Source organism: Populus trichocarpa, chromosome 6 (assembly GCF_000002775.5).
Source record: "Populus trichocarpa isolate Nisqually-1 chromosome 6, P.trichocarpa_v4.1, whole genome shotgun sequence".
In the NCBI taxonomy this organism is placed as follows: Eukaryota; Viridiplantae; Streptophyta; class Magnoliopsida; order Malpighiales; family Salicaceae; genus Populus; species Populus trichocarpa.
The window spans coordinates 20,610,086-20,633,873 of record NC_037290.2 but is presented as its reverse complement, the minus strand read 5'-3'; the positions used below and the strand labels follow the sequence as shown (position 1 = coordinate 20,633,873).

The following is a 23,788-nucleotide window of genomic DNA, read 5'->3' as shown; positions in this document are numbered from 1 at the left end:
CCAAAAACAGATCAGTGTTTTACTGTGGACTGCACTATGCAGTCCATAGTAAAACACTGATCCGTTTTAGTATATGTTACAATTAATTAAAAAGAAAAGAAAAAAAAATTCGGGTTAACTCGTGAAATCAGGTTAACCCGTCAAACCCGGGATCCGTGTTATGAAAATTTGATAACTAAATAAAAAAATTAACATTAACAAACTAAATTAAACAAAAAAAATTCATTAAAAGAAAAATACACAAAGAAAAAAGCAAAAAAAAAAAACCCATAAAGGCAATAGAAAACCAAAACAAAATAAAAACAAAATAAAATAAAAAAAATTGGAAAAAAATAAAAAGAAAAAAAAACAAAAAGAAAAGAAAAAGAAAAATAAAAAGAAGAAGACAAAAAAAAATGGGAAAAAAAAACGAAAAAAAAAAGAGGACTGCTCAGCGTTTCACTGTGGACTTGCACAGTGAAACACTGAGCAGTTTTAGTTTTTTCTTAATACCAAAGGACAAAGACGAAAAGAAATTGAAAAAAAAAAGTCTCGATTCATTTCATCTTAGTATGATAACCTCGTAATCTGAAAAATAAATTCGAGATATTTTTATAAAAAGTATAAAAAAATAAAAAAAAACTTTATATTTAATAAATTCAAAATCAAATACTGAAATTAAGAAACAAAATAGATATAAAAAAATTAAAAATCAATATGGATATCAACTCAGGTTAACATCTGTATGATCTGAGTCATGAAACAGAGTTGACCTCATTGAAAAAAATAACGAAGTCCAATCCTCAACAATCCAATACTAAAAGCTGAAAATCAAAAAATAAAATCAATTTTAAAAAAATACAAAAATAATTAAAAGAAGGAGAAACAAAATTAATATAAAAAAATGATGCAAAAGCCCCGACTCAATCCAAGTTATCTTAATAAATGTGTGGCCAGGATTGCGAGATCGGATTATCATCATGGAAAACAAAATGAAAAAAATAAAAATATTTAATTTTTAATAAACTCATTGTTGAATTATAAGATCGAAAAATAAAATATGTGAAAAGAAAAGACATAAGAAAAGGACGATATCTATCCAGGTTAAATTTTCATACATGTGATCTAGATCATAAGACCAAGATCACTCCACCTAAAAAATAAACGAAGTTCAATTCTAAACAAATCAAATATTGAAGGATAAAATTAAAAAAAAAAGAACTAATTTCAAAAAAAGAACCAATGAAAAAAAAACAATTAAAAGAATAAGGGTAAAATGTGACATAAAAATCAAATAATAAAGAATGAAATTGAAAAATAATTTAAAAAAAATAACAATCAAAAGAACAATGATCAAATTTAGTATAAAAACCAAATAAAACAAAATATTGAGAGATGAAATTAAAAAAATAAATAATCAAAAAAAGATTCAAAACAAATAAAAAACAATAAAAAGAATGAGAGCTACAATTAAAACAAAAAGAAAAATGAAGGACACTTTTAATTTCGGTTGAGTTTGCATATTTTTCGATGAGTAAAGGAAAAAGAGAGAGAAAAAAATTTAACTACCATCTAATCACCGCTTGACGTCTTACACAGGCCACCCCTTTGGATGTGCCTCCACATGCATTGTCGACCAAGATGGCGATTGCCTTTTTTAACGACTAGGAGGCACCGCATTGGCTTCCCATATATTGGCGCGTGGATCAATTTTTTTTTTTTTTGATTTATCAAATATCTAAATACCGTAAAGATATCCTACATGATATTAACAAAAAAAAAAAAAAATATACCATAAAGCTCCTTGACATGAGCTATAGATTTTTTTACTCTTAAAGGTACCTTGGTAATTACATTAAGATAAAAAACCGAAAATGCAAATTTAAACATTATATTGTGAAGGTTAAAAAATTGTTCTCCCTCATTCAATCTGATAATGAAAAATGAGAAAAATAATTTTACTCCTGGAATTAAGTTATATGATTTTAATTGTAGAGGTTAAAATAGTGATTTTGCTCCAAGAAGTAAGTTAAATGGTCGGTGTGTGCATACTGCATAGTAAATTGCCGATCTCTTTTAACTTTTCTTTTAATTCATCATAGAGATTTTTGTTTATTTGTTTTCAAGTAATACCATTAAAATGTCAAATGCCTTTTTATAATTATAATTATGTAGCTAGAAAACCTTATTAAAGCAAAATAACATTCATCTGTAATTTTATAATCTTAAGAGACTGATTTGGTGATTAATAAAAACTGTTTTTTCCTTTAGCTTTTGAATTCAAATGTTAAGGCATTAATTTTTTTTTTAATGTATAAGATTGAAGTGACTTATCTAATAAAAACAAGCATTAAAAAAAATTATTATTATTTATAATACAATTTAGTTAATATTAAAATCCAATAAATTTTAATTTTTTTATTTAAAATTATTTTTTTATATCTTTTTATCGTTTTGATATGTATTTTTTTGATGATTTTTAAATTAAAAATATTTTAAAAAATAACTACTACCATACTCAATTTCACGGCAAGAGAGTTCTCCAACCCTACGTTTAGGAAACCAAGAACAGAAAGATGGAAAATTTGTGCAATGGTGCCCGTCAGACTCCATTATCTAAGCTTATAGTTGCAGACACAGTAGTCACATGGAAGGAGAGACGTTTTCATTTAAAACACAGTAGTCACATGGAAGGAGGCGGCATTTTTTTTGTCTATGCAACTCATTGAAACTTCGGACTCTTTATCTTCATGCAATCATGTATCTGCCACGAGCAGATTTCTTTCACATCACCTGTCCAAACTCCAAAGGTGAATCTGAACTAGGCTTTGCACACATATGACAAGTACTGCAAGATGCTGCTGAACTAGGTTGTTTTGAAGCATGCGAATGGAAGAATGCACAAATAGGTCTTTTGTCAGGGGAAAAAGAGCTGATTTTAGCCCAGTTTTGCCTGTTGCGTTGAGCGGTGGCTGTGAATTTGCAATCTATTCAACTCAGAATTTACTCAGAATAGGAGTGTAATCAAGAAAAGGAATGGAAAAACATTTAAACGATGAAACGAGAAGTTGTTCGAACTGAAACATGGAAGGAGTTGAGGAGTGGTACATCAAGATTCATAAATAAATCAAAGTAATACATAGATATAACTTGGTGCTGACCAAAACCCTCTTCTACCAAAAACTACTGGATTCTTTTGCCGATTTTCCTTCCTTTCTTCAAGAACAACCAAACAGGGAAGAAAAGGGCTTTGTAATTTGGAACTACACAGAGGTAATAATGATCTTGAATTGATCGAACTCAAAACCACCAAGAAATCCACAGCTTGCACTTGGTAATCTTGAATTATGATTCTCATCTCAAGCAACTCCGGGCTCAACCATGCGAGCCATAAGTTGAAACCACTTGAGGAGTGTGGTTGCAGTTGTTTTTCAAATAACTTTTTGTAACAAAATGCATCAAAATAATATATTTTTTTATTTTTTAAAAATTATTTTTAACATCAACACATCAAAATAATTTGAAAACACTAAAAACATATTAATTTGAAATAAAATAAAAAATAAAATAAAATTCAATTTTTTTCAAAAACGTTTTTGAAACGCAAAAACAAACATACCCTAGTCTACTTCAAAATTCTCCCTCCATTCAAGCATTGTCTTTAAAAATATTATGATCCAATCAGTACCCAATGGCATATTTGGTCCGTGAATCCCAATACTCCCTGGTTTGTTTTTCGTCCTCAGCATGTTCAGCAGCCATCCTCTCCTTCCAGTACTCATTGCACCTGAAAGATTTCAATAATCAGAAATTGTCAATTTTAAACAAGAGAACAGAATTTTAATTTCTTCACCTTCTTTTCAGTAGCAGATCAAGTTCCAACATGTGCACTGCATTAGTGTATACTCCGGCCTGCACATGATAGTGAACAAACTTGAGATCAATTAAATGCCAGAATATCCATTTCTTTAGAAATATATCCTTCAAACAACAATATATCCTTCAAACAACGTAGACAGCACAGGCATGCTACCTTTGTTAAGCAGTGTTCACTTCAATAAATTAAAATACCAGATCTCTTCAAGTTGATTAGTTAAATCTCATGAAACAGAAACATAAATGTTAGAAAAGAAAGATATTTTGTCAGACTCAAACAGCTCCCTGAAAGGTAAGGCCTTCCGTTATTGCACTGGCTAGAATAATCCACGTTCCCATTGAAAACTCACCACCTGCAAACCTCTCATGGCAAACAAGAAAGACAACTAGCAACTCTGAAGATCCCAAGAGATTTGAACTTATTAAAACCTTTTTTCTTTGTACACACCATCAAAACATCATATCCATTGCACCCAACCAATGAAACCAATCATGCATGGTGTATGACTCGCTCATTTCTTCCACTGAAACAAAAGAGGCCCTTGAAGAGCACAAGGTATCTCCGGTAATATCCCTTGTCCCAGGGGATATACCAAAACCCCCTTCAAAGTAACTATCCACCACAAGCTCCCGCTTAGTACATGCCTAGGAACAATCTTATACATCAGGGCATCAATCTGCATGGAGCAGAAATCCTTTTATCCAAATAATGATTTATCTGCAACCATCAGGGATTATAAGGAGGGAGTACCACTACTACACCATCTCCTAAAGTATCAAAATATCATCATTTTTGCCCACCAAGATCAAAACACAGTATTGTATTCTAATGACAAAGGATAATAAATTTGTAATGATTTCATCATCATATACCTAGTTTTGCACATAAATTGTTTTATCAGCAAAGAGTATGCTAGACTAGTACTTTTATACAGTGTTCAAATCCTGAGACTATGTATCAGTGGGGGAAGGATGATCATCAATTGATAGTAGTATGGCATGATTATCTGAAATCATGCATCCTGATGCTTGAGACATTATAAGAGGTTATGCACATAAAGGCAGCTCAGTGAGGGGATGGCACAAGAGTATTCATATCCAATCAGTATAAGAACAACAACAGGAATAAGATACACCATAAGACTGATTAAAAGATAAATACGGAGTCATTTCTCTCAATCATCTAATCCTTGGGTGTGGTTGTACTCTTAAGAAATAAAAAAAAAGGAAGAAAATTAAATGGTATTGGTAAGTGGTCAAAGGAGGGAACTGGCGGTGACATTACTGCCAACCCAGAACCCAACACAGCCTTGAGCAACAGCACATCTCAGAAGGGTACAAACTCAATAACAAACAATGCATCTTTTCATATTCCAATAGGAGAGACAATCATGCAAAACATCAGATGTCAAGAAGATCATATGATGAGGAAAGTATTTTTAAAACTCTTTTAAGTAACAGCATTGCAATTTTCCATTTAAAGCAAAAAAATACATTGTTTTGGACTCAAAGATGAGAAAAGGAATGACTCTTTCAAGGCTCTGACGGGATTGAGAAAGCAACAATGAGTTGCTTAAGCCATACTAATGTGTTTAAGTGTATTGAGGTTTCAAAATTAGGTTTTGAAAAGGTCAGAAACCAGCTTTATGATTCATGATCTACATTTTGCAAAGTCAACAAGAAAGCCAAACACATACTAAATGCAAAACACATGGTTTTCATATTCCATTTAGATAGATGCTCATTTCCTCTAGGCATGTCGGACCAGACATGTATTATGAATTGCTCACATTGCTGATGTAGTGGATAAGGTAGTGTCTTTCAAAACCGGAATTACTTCAGCTATTTATGTTTTGGGAATAAATGAGTCAGAGCTTTGAAACTAGGATCTTAAGAAAGGTAAAAGTATATGAAATTATTGGTTTCAAGAGGTCCAGGAAATAGAAGTCTTTGATTACCAGAAAACTATACAAGGCTATGTTAGGAGTCTTGTGGTGTGGATGTCATATCATGTCATGTTATATTTTGAATAAATTCGTTTTAATGGTCTTTAGGTTGAGATTGGCTCCCTTGTGTCCATTTGTAGTCTCCTTTCCTTTGTAGAGGATTTAAACATTTATATTATTTTTCCTCCTCTCTTCCTCTCCTAAACTCATCAATTGTTTACTATCAGTTAAACTTTTGGAATTCATGTGGATAAATAATTGATCCAGAACAGGTTGAATGCCATATTAACCATCGAGACAACTAGTTGACATAAATCCTGTGCAAGTCAGGCAGAGTATTGGATGGTATTTCCTTTCCTGAGTAAATGAAATTCATTTCTCTAGGAGCACATATATACTCATGCAAATCACTTTCTAATTCAAACATATAATATGCATTGACACATGTGCAAGTACGCACACAAGCAATTATACAACAGATACACATAAGGTGGTCTAGTGCAGAAAATTATAAACCTCAAATTGCTTTAAAGACATACAAACCTCTCTACAGATGGGGCACTTTGCATTTGAACTTGCAGTTTTAAGGCCTTCAAACATCAGCACAAAAGCAGCTGAGCAAGCACACAACTTGCAGAAAAGATGACCACAACTCAAAGCATACGGATTAAAAACTGTCTCCTGAGAGATGATGATGATATGACCAACAAAAAAAAATGTTAATCTTCTTCTTTTTTTTGTTCCTTTGGAATGTACCAGAAATGATGTCTTACCAAGCAAATGGCACATGTCAGACTGTATTCTACTTTCGTAGAGTTTGGAAGTGTCAGTGTCATAACAGGTTCTATACCATTGAGATCACAGGAAAACTGACTGCAAAACTCACTAAACTCTCCTCCATCTATTCCATCAAAATTCAAATAAAAGGCTCCCAACTCTATCAGCCAAGGCGATTGCAAAAGCTCTATATGTTCAGCCTGCATCTTGGATTTGAAATTGTTCCCATTAACAGAGCAATGCACCTAAAATTGAAGTTCAGAAAATCTCTATGAGTTTTGTCTTTGATGTAAGATAACATAAACCTAATAAAAAGATCAAAAGGTAAAAATGGACTAAATTGGTGCAGACTTTATCGTATTTCTTTAGAATTTTACGAATAGCAATTGTGTTCATGGTAACATATTCAATCAGCATACGCCCTTCTTCAGCCATGGTCTGCTGATCGTTTTTGAAACATTGACGTAGACGCAGTTTGTATCTTTGTATTCCCCTGGCAACATGAAGATGGAGGAGATGTCTAACTCTAGAACTAAAGCATCCAGCTATATGTGAAGCTTCCCTCATCAATTCTGAAAAGAAAATTTGATCGCACACTACAAAATTAAAAAAGAAATTTAATTATAACAAAGATATAAACCCCATTACAAACATTCAGCCCTCAAATTATTCTGTTCTAAATTGAGGCTGTAAAAGTAAGTTGATTTAATAACCTATATTGTGAATTGTCACAAATATTCAAACTAAAATATTTTATATACAAAAACTTGCCAGAAGCCAATATGGATCATTACATTTATCATAAATCATAAGACATGAATAGCTAACCAAAAGCACGTCAAATCAAACTACATTTTCCGTAGAAGGCAATCAAACTACATTTTTACCCTCCTTTGTATGTTAGATACATTCAGGTTCTCGAATCAGTAATGGTGACAAATTAAAGAAAAAAAAATCAGTAAACTTTTGAGAGTTTAGCAAATAGGAAGTGTCTGTCATAAGTTGTTATAGCAATTTTGAAAATACAACAACAGTTCAAAACAGGATAAAAACGCATATGAAATCTCTTGAAAATACTCCAACTACTTTCAGTCAACTACCGCAGCTGACACTTTGAACTACCACAAAACCAATTCAAAACATTATTACATCCATCTTAGAAACGCAAAATCAATTTATAAACAATTAATTACTTCCCGACCATTGTCACAGTTCATTTCATTGCCATAATTTCTTTTTCACCTACCCTTCTCATAAATCCTATCCTCAAGATGAGCAAGAATATTTCAGTCCAACTCTTCACTTCTGGGACAAAATCAAATAACTTTACAAACAAAACTAGGCAACTAACAATCACCCACTACCTCAGCTAATCTAATATTTACGAGAACCATAATCAGCCTTAATCTCGGTGCACCAAAGCTGAGCAGAAAAAAAAAATCAGCCGACAACTGCCATCCAAAAGTTTTCAAATTGGACGGAAATCCCATATCAAGTGTACAGCTTTCTAACAAAAACATTAGAGGAAAAAAGAAAACTTACAAGGGCAAGATTCACAATGGCAGAATTGAGACAACCCGGAACTCAATTCATTATTTCCTTCGTCCTTTTGCTGCTCGTTTTTGCAAGAAGCGGATGCGGAACCTTGGCTTCTGCAGTTTTTTAAGACTTCATTGAGTCTTTTGTACTCAACATGAGCACATTTAACCAAATTCCCTGTTTGATCTCCTTGCAAATACTGCATGAACGTGTCTCCAAACTTCATTTCTAAAGAGTTTTTTGGAATTTGGAAAGGGATTCCTTTTCTCTCAGTGGTGCTTTGACCTTATTGAAAGGTAGAAAGAAATCCCTTCCTTCCTTCCATCCTTGTACAAAGAAAGACCCCTGTGGCGTGGCGTGTAATCCTATGGTTTTGAAGAGTTTGCCGGCTAGATCGATGACACGTCGCACAGTTTTTCAGGAGTTACGGTTTGATCAAAACTAGCAAAGTCAAACACCAAGTGCATTTATTTATGAAATGCTGTGATCAATCACACACCCCATCCCACCCTACTGCTGAAACTGGGTCTTCTTCTCCACCGTAGTAGTGATGATCCCTTTTTAGAGAAAGGCTTTTAGCGCATCCTTCTCCCATATTTTCCCTACTCTGATACATGAAATTCAATCTTTTATTATTTTATTTCATCAATTTGAATTTATTTACATTAATCCATGATATCATTCGATAATTCGAAATCAATGTTATAGAGATTCTTTTAAATCACTGAATGCTATTTCATTAAAAAAAAAATTCAATGAATGGTATTTGAGGATAAGATTGAAGTTGAAAAAAAATATTTAATTAAAAATTTAAAAATTAAACCAAAATTATTTTAGGTAACTTGTTATCTAGGTAATAAGAACAAGATAATTTAATAAAAGATAAATTAAAAAAATTATAAAGCTTAATTAAAATAATATTCAATTAAAAAATAAATAGAATCAATCTAAGTTAATGTATTAAACTCATGACCTGAGTTATGAAATTAAAATAATCACATAAAAACAAATCAAAAAAATTACAAGATTTAATTTTCAACTAACTCAATGATGAATAATAAAATCGGAAAAAACAACAAATTAGAAAAAGTAATAAGATAAAACAATTCGAGTCAACTTAGGTTAACCTGTTAAACTTATGACCTAAATTATAAGATCGAGATAAATTTATATAAAATAAATAAAAAAAGATCATAAAGATCTACTTCTAATATATCTAATATTAAACTTAAAATAAAAAAAATAAAAAAAAATCTATAAAATCAGTAAATAACTCGATAAATAATAAAAATTATAAAGCATAATTTTTAAAATAATATAATATTAAATAATGAAATTAAAAAAAAAGATTAGATTGTTAAAGGGTTAAATTAAAAAAAAATTAAAAAAAAAACACAATTACAATTAATAATATTTTATAGGCGTGGCTGCTAAAATTTAGTCACACAAGATAAGGTTGTTAACATAGATGGTTCATGTTAATGAATGGGTTATATATTAATATTTATAATAATAAAGCTTCATCCCTGCTTTAACATGGAATAACACTGCATTACACTGCCTGGACTAGTAATAATATCCTTATCTTTCAGATTGCATTGATTAGTGTTATTATTGGCCTGGACCCTCTCTAATCTAATGACATTGCGTTACGTCATAGGCTGTTGAGATTTCTCTGATCGCAAAAAAAATCCCAGGTGAAGTAATTATTTCTAAAAAAAAATAAAAAATTTGAGACTGTTGATTGGATTAAAAAAATCAATTAATTTATAAAAGTTAAAAAAAATTGAGATTTAGATCATTAGATTGATTGCATATAATAAAACAAATAAAAAAAACAACAACAAACATAAACAAATAAAAAAAATAGATAATTGCAAAGATTATAGAAAAGTATTAAAAAATAGAAAAAACATGTGTCAAACCAAGTTAATTGATTAAATTCATGATCTAGAACATAAAATCGGGAGAACCTTATTAGAAGAAAATAAAAAAAAAATTATTAAAGGATGATTAAGAATTAATAAAATGTTGAAAAATCAAACTAAAAAAAATAATTAAAAAAAAAGGTGTAAGAAAATGATGAAACTGACTCAAAATAATCTTCTAAATTTGTGACCTGGGTTATTAAGACACGATTATCCCATTAAAAGAAAATTTAAAAAAATAACAGCGCAAGAATCTCAATAAATTAAATGTCAATGGATGAAATTGAAAAAAAAACATAAAAAAAATCTATTGTAAAACTAGACTTAACCAAGGCCCCGTTTGTTTGCTGGAAAGTAGTTTCCTTTTGGAAAGTGAATTCCGGGAAAGTGAATTCCAGGAAAGTGAATTATTTTTCGATGTTCAGTAGTGTAATGAAAAATAAATTGGAAAACACTTTCCAGTGTTTGGTTATGTCAAGGAAAATGAGTTGATAAATAACTTATTGATGTTTTATTTTCTCAAGTTTATTAAAATAATGAGGAACAAATCTTACAAATAAAAAAATTGAATGAGGATGAAATTGAAAAAAAAATATAATTTCATAAATTATCTAAAATAAAATAAATAATAATCAAAATAATAGAAATCAAATCTAAAAAATAAAATAAAAATGAAAGATGAAGAAATTAAAATAATAATAATTAACATTTCATAAATTATTTCAAATAAAATAACTAACAATTAAAAGAATGAGAACCAAATTTGATAGATAAAAAATTTCAATAAGAAAATAATCAGGGAAAAGCAAATAACAATTATAAAAATGAGGACCAAAGTTAATATAAAAATTAAATTTTAAGAGATGAAATTGAAAAATAAATATTCAAAACAAAATATATATAGCAATCAAAAGTTTGAGAATCAAATTTGATATAATCATCAAATAATATGACATTTCTAATTTTTTCACAACTTCCGGAAAGTGTTTTCCACCCAAATTTTCCAGGAAAACACTTTCCTGAAAACCAAGCCAAATTTTTCTTTGACTGGAAAGTATTTTTTGTTGACCAACTTTTCTAATGGCAAACAAACACAGGAAAGTGGTTTCCCGAAAACTACTTTTCAGGAAACAAACATGGCCCAAGAAGGTTAACTTTTGAACCTTGTAACTTGATGCCTAAGCCAAGTTAAGTCCTAAAAATAGGGGGAGAAATGATCTAGCTTGAGAGGATTAAGATCTTTGGTTGATTAATGACACAATTAGCGAGGGGAATATCAAGTCAAAGTCTGTTGAGTTTTTTCTCCATTATTATTTTTTTTTATCAAAATAATACTATTTTACTTTTTAGCTGAATAAAAAATTAAATAGATAAGAGAAAATCATGCCCAAACCCGTTGATTTTATTTTATTTTTATCAAAATAATATCATTTTTACTTCCTACACAATAAAAAATCTGATTGACCTCGATAACCTTAGTCATTCGACCCAACCTGTGGCTCAAGACGTGACGGAGGTCGACTCTCGTGCTGGGTTTTAAAAGCATGATAAAAAAAATAAGCACAAAATATAATATGAAAATTTAATGAAATTAAACAATGAGGGATGACATTGCCAAAAAAAAATTAATCACTGCGAGAACTAAAAAATAAAGGAATTGCAATAATAAGAATGAGAATTAAATTCAACAAAAAAAAATACTAAAATCAAATGATTAGGGATGAAATCGAAAAATAAAATCCAATCAGGAAAAAAAGATTAAAAGTTAAATAAATAGGAATCAAAAGAACGATGATCAGATTTGATAAAAAAACATAAAAAGTTAAAAGCCAATGGATGAAATTGAAAAAAAAAAAAATCAAATTTGATACAATTAAAAGATTGAGGGTCATTTTGCAATTTTGCATGGGAAAAGATAGGGGAAGATAAAAATTATCATAGGAGCTCTACTGTGCTTTGGTAGTTGACACGTGCAGGCCCACCACCGTGTAGAAGGTGGCACGATGCTTCGAAAACCACCCTAGAATGGGACCAACGATCACCGGGAGGCACCACACGCGTCATCCAAAGAGCGTTGGCGCCTCTGACTTCATGGCATGTGATCTGCACGTGCCAACCATCTTTTTTATTTATAAAAAGATCAGAACACCCTTGGTCCAATACAATAATTGCAAAACAAAAAACCCCAATGCTAGAAAACAAAAAATTCCCCTTCACCTTAGCCAAAAAAAAAAAGTTAACCCCAATGTATATTAGATAATTGAACTATATAAAAAATGTAAAAATTAAAAAAATACCCCTTCGACATTAACTTGTTTTTTTTTTTCAAAAATATGAACGTAATTATACTGTGCAATAAAGTTAAAATATTATTTCACCCCTGATTGTGTGTTCAATCATTTGGTTTTTAAAGGGTAGAATTATGACTGTATCGTGGATTACACTGTTTACATGGATAATAAAACATGAGGAGAATTAGTTCTCTGTATAATAATGTATATTTAAATGTTAGAAAATTAAAATTTATGAGGAGCGAAGGCCCGGACAAACGCCCTTGTGATTTTTTTTTTAAATGAAGAAGAAAAGAAAGTTGGGGGCCTCATAGAAGCCAAAATGGGTCAATGGGCCAAGGCCCAGTGCCAACAAACATGACGAACGACAATCCAAAAAATATATAAACGCTCTTAGAAAAATTTGTTTTTGTTAAAATGAATTATTTCCAATACCACAGGAAACTAATCAATTGGTTAATTGTGATCAATTACAGAGACTGATAAGACTTTTCAAAAGTAGAAATGGGCCTAGCCTTGTTAACATCATATTCTAGGCCCGAGAGTAGCACAATTTGGATTGGATCTTTTACATTTTATTTTACAACATTCATTATGATATATATATAAGATGAAGAAAATCAATCGAAGCTCAAGCTGAAGATCCTCCCCAGATCAGGGCATTTCTTGCTTGGTTCTTCGCGGATACGAATTAATCGATCGATTAATCAGATTGCAGCAGCCCTTTTATTTGCTGGGGTAACTTCATCTGTCTTTCTGTCTTTCAATTTGATTTTTATTGCTATTTTATTTTAGATATTCGGTATCAAGGAACTTATTTTAGGTTTCTTGGCTCTTCCAGATAGATAATTAAAACCGGAACATTGCTTCTTTTTATAAGGAATTAGTGTGATTTTGTTTAGGAAAGAATAATTGTTGTTTGTAGTTTCTATCATTTCTAATAGGGTTCCACTTCCAGGCTGAATTCATGGGAAAACCAAAGCAAAGACATGTAGCAGCGAAGCCTGCAAGCAAAAAGAATGATTCTGATGGAGAAGATGGTTGGGTTATAGTAAAAAAGCAGAGAGTCACCATTCTGGTGCCTCCCCTTCCTGTTGGGAGGATGCTAGACCCAGGACCAAGTAAGCCAGATGCAACTGTGCCGGTGAAAGCAGTCAATCATAAATCGACTGTTCTGATTGAGGCTACTACTAATACCAGGAGGATTTCTTTAGTTGATGAACTGGAGAAACTCGCACCATTGGCTCCTAATAGAGGTGGTGATCCTATTACTGCCACAGCAACTCCTCCCGCACACCACTTTTCAGCTTTACACAGTCTACGTAGACTGAATGTAACCATGGAATCGAGAAAGCCAAACCTAGCTGATACTTTTAGGTCTATTGATGCGCTTGGAGTTTCGAACATATCCAAAACAATCAAGCGGTCAAGACTTTTGCTTGGGCCAGGTAGTTTCCTTGATGGTGAGATGCTGCTAAATCAGAGGCTAAGGGCATCACTTCTTGAGAAGAAGCTTCAAAAGGCTGGTGGATTGAGCAGGTGGTTAGCATCAATTGGGTTGCGGCAGTTTGTGAGGATTTTTCAAGAGAAGAGTTTCAGTAAGTTTCAGCTGGTGAATCTAAGCATGAAGAAGCTGAAGGATATGGGTGCGGATGCGGTGGGCCCTCGGAGAAAGCTGATCCATGCTATCGACTGCATTTGTCAGCCACACTGTTTCGGAGCTCACTAAAATGTTAATAAGTCAGCCAAAGAGGAGGGGTGCTTTGAGCCATCCAGGTACATATGCCATCTTTTTGTGAGTGATTGAAGTTGTAAGTTGGAGGTAGGTCTTGTTTCATGACAATTAGATATAACCGTGCTAGATAATTTACAGTGCTGTCTACTCGTTATGGATTTGCATGTTGTGTATAATTAGTGTGGGGATTTTGTAATATAGATCGATTCAAATCAAGAACACATCCAGTTTTCTACTGAAAAAACATGGTCGATTTGTTCAGGGTGAAATAGGGTGTGCATTTCCCAAAGATTCGGAGCTCCTGATAGTTACTCTTCTGTATGCTTGATAATGAATTCCCATTTCTTTTAAACTACTTCTAAAATGTTTTGGGCAGCCTAAACAATACATAACTCACAAGCAGAGTCCTATTTATTGGCTGAGCTGCTAACCAATTCATTTGTTCTGCATCTCCCAAGTCTTATCCACTAGTGTTAAGAGTGTAGACTAAACTCAGTAGGGTTCATGTCATGCCCTCCCCAGTGGACTGAACACGGTATGATATATGTCTGTGATGCATCTCCAGTATAGCTATCCTCTCGTTATATTATTGTAGGCGTAAGCAATAGTCAGCAAAGTCACTTTGCAAGGTTCCAAAAGCTGTAGGATCAAATTTCCTCCAGATAAGGTGTTTGGAATTGAGAATCATTTTTGCTGTACAAGGGATCATGGTGAGGAGTGAATTGAACTGAATTCTAACGTGCTGCATAACAGTTTCAAGATTGTACGCATACAATTTAATAACCTTATGCCGGGTCTGAGCATTAGTTCTTTTCCCCCCCTTCCATGTGAGTTTGTTTGGCATTAAAAATCGAAAATTTTATGGTAATTAGTGTATTCTATTAGTTATTTATGGCCTCACCTTGAAGAAAAAGACAGATACAAAGAGGAGAGTTAAAATAAAATTCATTAAGAATATTTTCATATAGAATTTCTTTTTTCTACTTATGTCTATTTAAAAAACAAAAATAAGTTGAGGAAATATCTGATATGATGCGACTACATCATATTGGATATCACATGGGGTTGAACCTCAGTGATATTATCTAGGAGATGGTAGCGATATCAACTTCAATCAGAAGAGCAGAACTCTAGCTGGATTTGCCTATTCCAATTTTGTTTTTGTATATATTTTTAGATAACAAGTATATACTAAAATTAGCTATTGAAATCATTTTAATCCTAAATCATTTGAAAAATGAAATAGATGAATATGTGTAAGAAAATTAACAAATTACCAAATAGAAATCAAGCAAAAGCACAATAATAAAATAAATTTACTGAAGCTATTTACATAACCAAGCTAAATTGATTCCTAAAATATATTACTGAGTATTTATCATCTAAATTGACAATGAAATATTTTAATTTATCAAGGACTCTCTCTCAAGTAAAATTAAAATTACCTACATACAATAACGTATGATATTCTTATATAAGTTTAAAAGAGCATAAACACATTAATTTCTATTATATTTCAAAAGAACAACAACCACACAAATCATGTTGGGACATCTTTATTTTTCATTGTTCAATTTATGGCATGCATAAGCAAATAACATGCATAATCTCTCGTATCAACATGCACAACAATCTATTCAAATAATGATCAATCATTTAAAGTTATTATATGCAATTATGCATACTCAGCACAACAAGGATTAATAAATACTTTAATACTTCTAGAGGTGACCAGTTCGAGCTCCACAAATCTCAGGGTCACTGGAGGTTTACATGGTCATTAACTTCAGGGTTCGTGGGATAAATCGAGGTGCGTGTAAGTTGGCATAGACACCAACATTAATAAAAAAATATAAATAAAAAAATAAGTTAATAACATAAATAAAAAATTCAAGAATGTCAATGAGAGGTTACATTTGCCGTAACAATGATATTTATCTTATAATCATACAATTACAAACCAAAATCTATAGAATACGGAAGAAAAGTATAAGGAAAAACTTTGTTTATGTTTATGTTCAATCTGCCTTTTGGTCCTCTTACACCCCAACATTGTCAATGGAGAAAACCTCTTCGCTATCAAATCTAGTAATGTTCTCTTCTTATGTCTCTTTCTTTTTTTATCTGTTCCAAAATCTCTTCTTATTTGTTTTTTCAAAACTTGTAGATTCTATCCCCTGACTTTTTGCGAGCGACAACGGGAAAATTCAGGCATTGGATACGCGTTGTTATTTTTATTATTTAGGATATTTTATAAAATACAAATACATGTAATAAAAATTAAAAATACTCTTAGAAGTTAGAAGTCCTGAATTTACCTGAATACTACTGGCCAGTAAAAATACCGGAATACTCTTAAATTTCACTGGAAATTTCGAAAATACCCCTGGTTGCGGGTGTAGCCCACGGGCAGCCACTGTTGGAGGGACCGGGATTTTCCGGCGCAAAATTCGGGAAAAAAAGGGAAGAATGTGGTAGCTCTCGGTGAGAGGACTACAATGGTGGTGGTTGTGTTGGTCTTTGATGTCCGGGGAAAGAGGATCGACGGCTTGAAGCTTCGGTTGGCCGAAGGTTTCGCTGGCTTTTCCCAGCGATATACGGCGTCAAAGGCGATGAATACAAACTGGGGTTTGCTCGAGAGGAGGATATGAGTCTTTCTGTGTTGGTTTATCCGTGAGACGTGGTCGGAAGACAGCGAGCACGGGCTAGAAGCAACGCCGGCGATGAAAGAGAAGAATACAAGGCTAGAATCCGGTGTAGGCAACCTTACAGAAGGTTCGGTGAGCTTACTTCTTTTAGACGGTCTAGATCGCTTCCGATCTAATCCGACGATCTATATCTGATCAATCTGAAATTAGATTACGGTCCTGATTTCCTGAGTTAGTGATCAAGTGTGATGCTCCTATTGTAGATCTGTGAACTTTCTTACAGGGAACGGTTGAGATGATGGGACGTTTATATCTAACAGTTATGGTTGTTTCTAGGCAGTGATCTGGTGTGGATGAGGCAAGTATACGGCTCTGGATCTACGGCTGGAGTGTCTCTGAAGGTGGATCTGACGTTGTGACTTTTTGTGGTATTTTTGAATTGTTTTTTTTTTTTTAAATCGATATCTTGCCATGGTGAAGAAAAACTAAAAAAACAAGAATACAACTTAACATTAGACTGAAACTCATTTTTTAACCTGCTGGAAGGGTAACTGGATGAAGTTTGATCCTCATCAAGAATAATCTTTTTGACATGACTCAATATGCAGTATCGATAAAGAATACATTTGACAAAATTATTGTGTCCATGGTTTGATTTCTTTGGGAGGAGGGAGAAAGATACTTCCATCATCTCCTTATAAAGTGGATGGGACCTTTCAGCAATTTCAAATGTTTATTTTTCTGGTCCCGAAGTCTGGCAACTGTAATAGTTCTACAGAAACGGAACCATATTTGCTTGGAGAGGGGTGGGATGGGGGGATGGGGGGATGTCAGGACTGCTATTTTCTACCGTATCTTAACGTGTATGTGGTAAATTGCTAGGTTCCTCGACAAAGAAGAGTCTTTACTCATGCTAATCTGTTGTTTAGGTTTTTGATCATGCAAATGTAAGAGTATGAAGGTATTTGTTTATCAGGAGCTCGAATGGAATTGTTTCAGGAATTTGAATAGCTTTAGGTGTGCATTTTTGTTTTTAATCAGCCTCGTGAATATTATTGTAGCTAAAGGATCAGGGATTAGGATAATTTTTAGGAATTTTGTTGTTGGCCATGGTATCATAGGAGTAACATCCCTGCCTGTCCTCGTCTTCCCTGCTTTTGGGTCGTGTCTTTGTCTATGTTTTGGCATCGTGACACACGGCGGTGTCTCTGTTCTTGAAGTTTGAGAGCAACCAAAAATTGGAATGATAAACTTCCCCAGGAACGTTTCAAACATGATTATAGTATGACAGAGATTATCTAATTTTCTTGCTGTGACGGGGAACTAATGTTTAAAATGTCCTTTTCATAATCCAAACCTTGATGATAATTTCTAGTTCTAAAATGAATTTTTAATGCCAGAAACAGTTTTGTAATTTGATGAATTTTATTTCTTCTCTGAGAAGCACATGAGAACTTTCATTAGCTTGAATCATGGGTACAAAGCCATGGTAAAGAGAAAACTATCTAGAAAACTCACTAGATAGAAAAGAAAATCCAAACTAAGAGACACATGATGACACAAATCACTGGATTTTCATCTCCTTGACCTGCATTGACTCTGGTAATACAGCTACAAACTGGGAATTCTTCTCCTGTGAACTTCTTAGATGGATGGAGCAGGGCTTTGGTACACCATAAACCAAGGAACGAAGCTTTCCCAATCACAGCAAAACAGTGAACAGACAGCCCCGACAATGGGCATCAAGGACTGTAGCTATGTTCGCACAATAAATGGATAGATATAGAATCATGTTGACGTGGATATAAATTTATTTGCAAGGAAAACAAGACAGGTCTATAAAAAAAAAATCTAGATCTGAAGAAAACACACTGGAAAGGAGAGAGGAAAAGAAAAAGAGAGAGAGAGAGAGAGAGAGAAGGGTATGCCGCTGGTGAAAGTCAAGCCATACTAGCTCAATTCTTAGGGCAGTAGGGAGGGCAGACTGCTGGTCCTGCCGGAGTGAGAGATTGAGTAAGAATGGTTCTGGGTGGTTTTCTTCCGAGGTTAGCAGCTACTGTCTGTGTTTTGAAAAGCATTTTATTATGTGACTCTGATTGTGCAAGAACTTGAGAGGTTGGTGTCATGGTTGAAGGCAAAGAAGAAACTGTCAGAAACCCTGCTTGGGCTAAGTTAAACCCAGTTGAAAGAGCATTACTAGTGCAATAGCACATATAATGGCAGAAGATGATTTGAAGCTCATTGCTTAGCTTCTCACAAGTTTTATTTGATAATGATACTAAGTGAAAGCTGGAAACTTATACTTGTTCAGATTTCCCTGTCTATCACACTGCTTTTGACTCCTATGAGTGGTTGACAAAACACGCTGACTCGTTATTTCATCATCATGTGGCTGGTCACTGTCTTTTTCTGTCAAAATGCATGCATACTGTCAGATAAATTATAAGGCCACTCACAACAGCTTTCAATTAAAAATGGCTTTTCTGTTTTTTGTTGTTTCAGTTGCTGGAATTTGGGGACTTTTAGCCCTTCACCTGGCTGATGAGTCTATTCTTCCATTTGATTACCACTCTTATGTGGAGCAGTTACAGGTGCGCATCTGATCTTGGATGTGCAAGGATGGATCAAAATTTCTCCAAAATATATCTTGTCAGTTAAATAAAGTAGACTGGATGTTGAGTTTCTGCTTTAGCCTCATAGAAATGAGTTGTGAGGTTTGACTACTCATAGAAAATGTAAAAAAAACTATCAAGTGACCAAGATGAACGGAAACTTGCCAACAGTGATGATTATTGCATTTCTATTTGAAACCCGGGGATGCTTCCTTCAGATTCATTATGTACCTTGGCAGGGGCATACAGGTTCCCTGAGCAAACTATTGGACTGGAACATATCTCTTCATGCTTTAGTAAACTCGATTCAAGAACTTGCCTCTGCTGCCAAGGTTGTGGAGCATGAAATCAAGGTAAACTGTGGAAGTAATTATTGGACTCTCTGTATTTAAGGGGAGATAATGAAAACCTATTACATTTTATGGCGATTCAGCTCTCTCTCAACTAATTATGGGGGTATGTATTGTTTTTCAATGCAGCAATTGAGAGAGCAGGGGGGATTATGTAGATTTGAAGTTGCGAGTTTTGAATGATCGGCTGATGCCTGCTGAAAGAGGCTTCCTGGATGCAGAAGGGCTTCGAGGAAGGCAATGGTTTAAGCATCTTGTAAGCGTTCTCCTCGTATTTAACTCGAGAGCGTAAACTTGTGCGATAGCTGGTCTTGACTTTGGATCATAGTAAATAGTAGTATTGTGACGAACCTCAACAACATAAATCTTTGTAGATTTAGTTGCCTCCAAGTGACTATGAAAGCAAACTGGATTTCTTCCATGGAATAGCAAATGCTCTCTCTCAATCCAGTAGCAAAAGCCAACAAAACAGGTAAGCAGCAATTCAGCATGAGATATGGAGAGTTGCCAGAGCCATCGAAAGGGCTGCCTACATTTTCATGTGATTATTGATTATTGATTTGATAGAAAGATAGGAGAGATAAGCTCTGAAAATGCAGAAATCTACTGCATGATTTTGAAACAAAACATATTGAAGATTAGTTGATGATGGATTCCCTTGTGAATCTTTACAAATAAAGATTCGGAGATTGACAGGAAATCAGCGTGGAATTTGGTGCATTGATTATTGGGTCTTGAAAATAGATTAGTGGTCGTTGTAGTTTATAAGAACAATCAGAATTGTACTCCTGAAATTCAAGATCGTCTCAGGAGCTTTGGTTATCTTCCTGCCACCTTTAACTTCTTACCTCTCCTTTTTTCTTCTTTTTTCCTGTTTGAATCTTTACAAAATTACGAAGAACTACTATTGGTGCCTGCTATTCTCTACGAGGTCAGCCTTTTCTTTTATATACATATAAAAAATAATATTTAATTTTCGTAAGTATATTTTAAAAATAATAAGTAATTTGAGTACTAGATTTGATTAGATAAATAAGCTGATTTTATTTTAATTATATAAAAATAAATAGAAAACGATTGTAGAATCAAGCTTTAAAAGAAAAATGATTAGGATAACTCGAGAAAAAAAATATTTTTTTTTTAAAAAAAAGCAAATGATGTATCTTGATTTATAGGCCATTAAATATAGAAAAATAAAATAAAGTAAAAAAAACATAAAAAATAAATTTTGATTAACTATGTTAATATGAAAAATTTATAATTTTGGTAATGATATCAAGCTAATTCAGAGACTGTTTGGTTGTGCGTTCCAACCTGTGTTTCGTCAAATTTTGAATTTTTTTTTTTAGCTAAAATTGAGTGCGGTTTGTACCTTTTGGATCGTTTTGATATGCTGATGTTAAAAATGATTTTTAAAAAATAAAAAAACATTGGCATGTATTTCGGCACGAAAAGCTATTTGAAAAGCAACCACTACCACACTGTCAAACACACTCTCAGAATACTCTATTACATCAAATTGGAAGAACTTAGAAAAAGAATTAAGCGAATTATAAACGTCTCCACGATTGGATTAATGCTTTTATATATATATATATTCAGCTTAATAGATTAATGCTTCCTGGGGGTGTTGTAGCCTTACTCCCAATATAGAAAAATCCTCATTTTCTTCTTCTTTTCCTCTATCATTTCATTACTGTCGTCTGTCTTCAATCTGTACACCATGAATTTTAAGCTCCTTTAAAATGCTCGCGCAGATTCTGGTGACAGGTCAAATGTTGCGTCTATTTCTTGAATGAATAATAATAATAATAATAAAGTTGTTCAAGAATTAAAAAATAATAAGAAGAAGAATGACATTTAATTAAAATATTTACCTAAAATAAAAGAACTTTCAGGTATATGTGAGACTTATTCCATGGGAAGATGTTTTTAATTCCGAGTTTGGAACGAAAACGTCGAAACTTTTGCTTGAACTGATATTAACAAAACATTAAAAAGCATATTTAGCAACCCGACTTAGCTTAACTGGTTAATTTGAAACTTTGAAGAGATCTTGTTCAGGTTTTAAATTATAAAAATTTAGGTTTGTAAATGATCCAGTTAAATCTAGACAACCTCTCGGGTCAACTTGAAACCCAGATGACTCGGCATAACCCGGATAAAACCTGACTTTTTTATATTTTTTAATAAATTCAAAAAATATAAAATTAATTTATGAATACTTCGCTTCACGTATCTTTTTTTTATAGTCTAAATCCATATAATTGTTTCTTAATTTTTTGATAAATGATGATTATATATAGCCTATATTTACTTGAATTGTTTTACTTTTTTAATATGAGATAATTATATTATACTTCATATTTTTTTTATAATTTATATTTATATGTATGGTTTCTTAATTTTTTTTTATAAGTGGTGACTATATATAGTCTATATTTACTTGAATTGTTTTACTTTTTAAGATAAGATAACTATACTATTTAATGTGGGATAACTATATTATATTACACCTCACTTTTTTTTATATATATTGCTTATATGGGATAGCTATATTATATTACACTTCACTTTATATATAACTTATATCGACATGTATTGTTTCTTAATATTTTAATGTGGGATAATTATATATGACTACATCCAAATTGATTATTTTTTAATTTCTCGATGTGGGATAACTATAATACACTATATGTTTCTTTTTTATGGTTTGTATCCACATGGATTATTTTTTAATTTTTCAATATAGGATAACTATATATAGTCTACTTCTACATAAATTGTTTCTAAATTTCTTGATGCAGAATAACTATATGTAGCCTACTTGCACATGGATGGTCTCTTAAGTTTACAATAAGAGATACATAAACTACACTTCATATTTTTTTTATAGCCTATATTTACATGAATTGTTTTTTAATTTTTAAATGTCGGATAACTATAATACACTTCACTTTTTTTTTTTTTTATAATCAACATCCATAAACATTATTTCAAAACTTTTCCATGTGGAATATTAAAACCTCAAACATAATTTTTTTTCTATTTTTTCAGGTTGACCCGGATCAACCTGTGTAACCCGAAACTTAGCTCCATGGTCAGTTCAACTCTCGAGCCAAGTTTAATAACTATGTTAGAAGATGTGGATAAATCATTGTAGCTATATTTATAAAATACTATTCACTCACTAGAATGGTGTTTTGTGTTTTTTTTTTTCATTTTTGTTTAGTTATTTGTTTTTCAATTTTACCCTTTAATAACCCAATTTTTTTTTTAATGTCATCTTTCAATATTAGGTTGTTTTGAAAATTATGCTTCTTAATTTTTTTTTATTTTTTTATAGGGTTATATATCAACCTCTTAATTTTAGTTTTTTTTTCTTGTGTTCAACATTAGATATATTAAAAGTGGGTTTCATATTTTTTTTTATTTACTTTCTATGAATTTATCCTGATCTCATAACTAATGTTATAAATTTAAAAGGTTAATCTGGGTTGACTTATTGTTTTTGCTACTTTTTCTAATTGATTTTTTATTATTTCATCCTTCAATATTGAGTTGATTGGAAATTGGACTTAGTAATTTTTTTAATTAAATATGTTTTTAATTGGGATTCATAATTATTTTTTATTTTCTTTCTAAAAGGTTATCTTGATCACATGATCTAAGTCTCAGGCTTGGCATGTAGACCTGGGTTTACACGGTTAATTTTTTTTCGATCTTTTTTAATTGAATTTTTTTTTATTTCATCCTCCAACAACACATTTTTTTTTGTTTATTTAGATTTTTTTTCAATTTCATCCTTTAATATTAAGTTTAATGGGAATTGAGCTCCATAATTTTTTTTTCAATTTACTTTATATGGAGTTATCCTAATCTTATAAATTTAGTTTTTCATTTTTTTTTTAATCTTCAACATTGAATATATTGAAAATAAAACTTTATAATTTTTTTTTATTTTTTTTATGAAGTTATTTTAATCTCATAATTCAAATCACGAGTGTAAAAAGTTAATCTAAATTAACCTGAGTTTTTTTTTGTTATTTTTTTAATTGATTTTTTTTTAAATTCATCTTTCAACATTTAATTGGTTATAAATCA

General features: G+C 32.1%; 2 protein-coding genes across 5 annotated transcripts; one reads left to right on the top strand and one right to left on the bottom strand.

Annotated features, from left to right (window-relative positions):
* Positions 1-3,026: 3,026 nt before the first annotated feature.
* LOC7479497 (probable E3 ubiquitin-protein ligase BAH1-like) lies at positions 3,027-8,771 on the bottom strand. Its single transcript, XM_052454257.1, has 6 exons — positions 8,121-8,771; positions 6,930-7,174; positions 6,575-6,823; positions 6,345-6,482; positions 3,833-3,891; positions 3,027-3,766 (listed from the first exon to the last, which is right to left on the bottom strand). The coding sequence occupies exons 1-6, from the start codon at positions 8,341-8,343 to the stop codon at positions 3,661-3,663; spliced, it is 1,020 nt and encodes a 339-aa protein (XP_052310217.1). The 5' UTR covers positions 8,344-8,771; the 3' UTR covers positions 3,027-3,660.
* Positions 8,772-12,915: 4,144 nt separating this feature from the next.
* Positions 12,916-20,553, top strand: LOC18100601 (probable glutamate carboxypeptidase AMP1). 4 transcript variants are annotated; one of them, XM_052454268.1, is made up of 8 exons: positions 12,916-13,074; positions 13,295-16,699; positions 16,750-16,851; positions 19,031-19,114; positions 19,222-19,310; positions 19,571-19,684; positions 19,821-19,937; positions 20,062-20,553. In XM_052454268.1, the coding sequence occupies exons 2-8, from the start codon at positions 16,570-16,572 to the stop codon at positions 20,155-20,157; spliced, it is 732 nt and encodes a 243-aa protein (XP_052310228.1). In that variant the 5' UTR covers positions 12,916-13,074; positions 13,295-16,569; the 3' UTR covers positions 20,158-20,553. The 4 variants fall into 4 exon arrangements, with proteins under 4 accessions (XP_052310228.1, XP_052310226.1, XP_052310227.1 ...); XM_052454266.1 differs by lacking the exons at positions 16,750-16,851; positions 19,031-19,114; positions 19,222-19,310; ... (1 more) ...; positions 19,821-19,937; positions 20,062-20,553 and having other exon boundaries at positions 13,295-14,340; XM_052454267.1 differs by lacking the exons at positions 16,750-16,851; positions 19,031-19,114; positions 19,222-19,310; ... (1 more) ...; positions 19,821-19,937; positions 20,062-20,553 and having other exon boundaries at positions 12,928-13,074; positions 13,281-14,340.
* Positions 20,554-23,788: the final 3,235 nt, after the last annotated feature.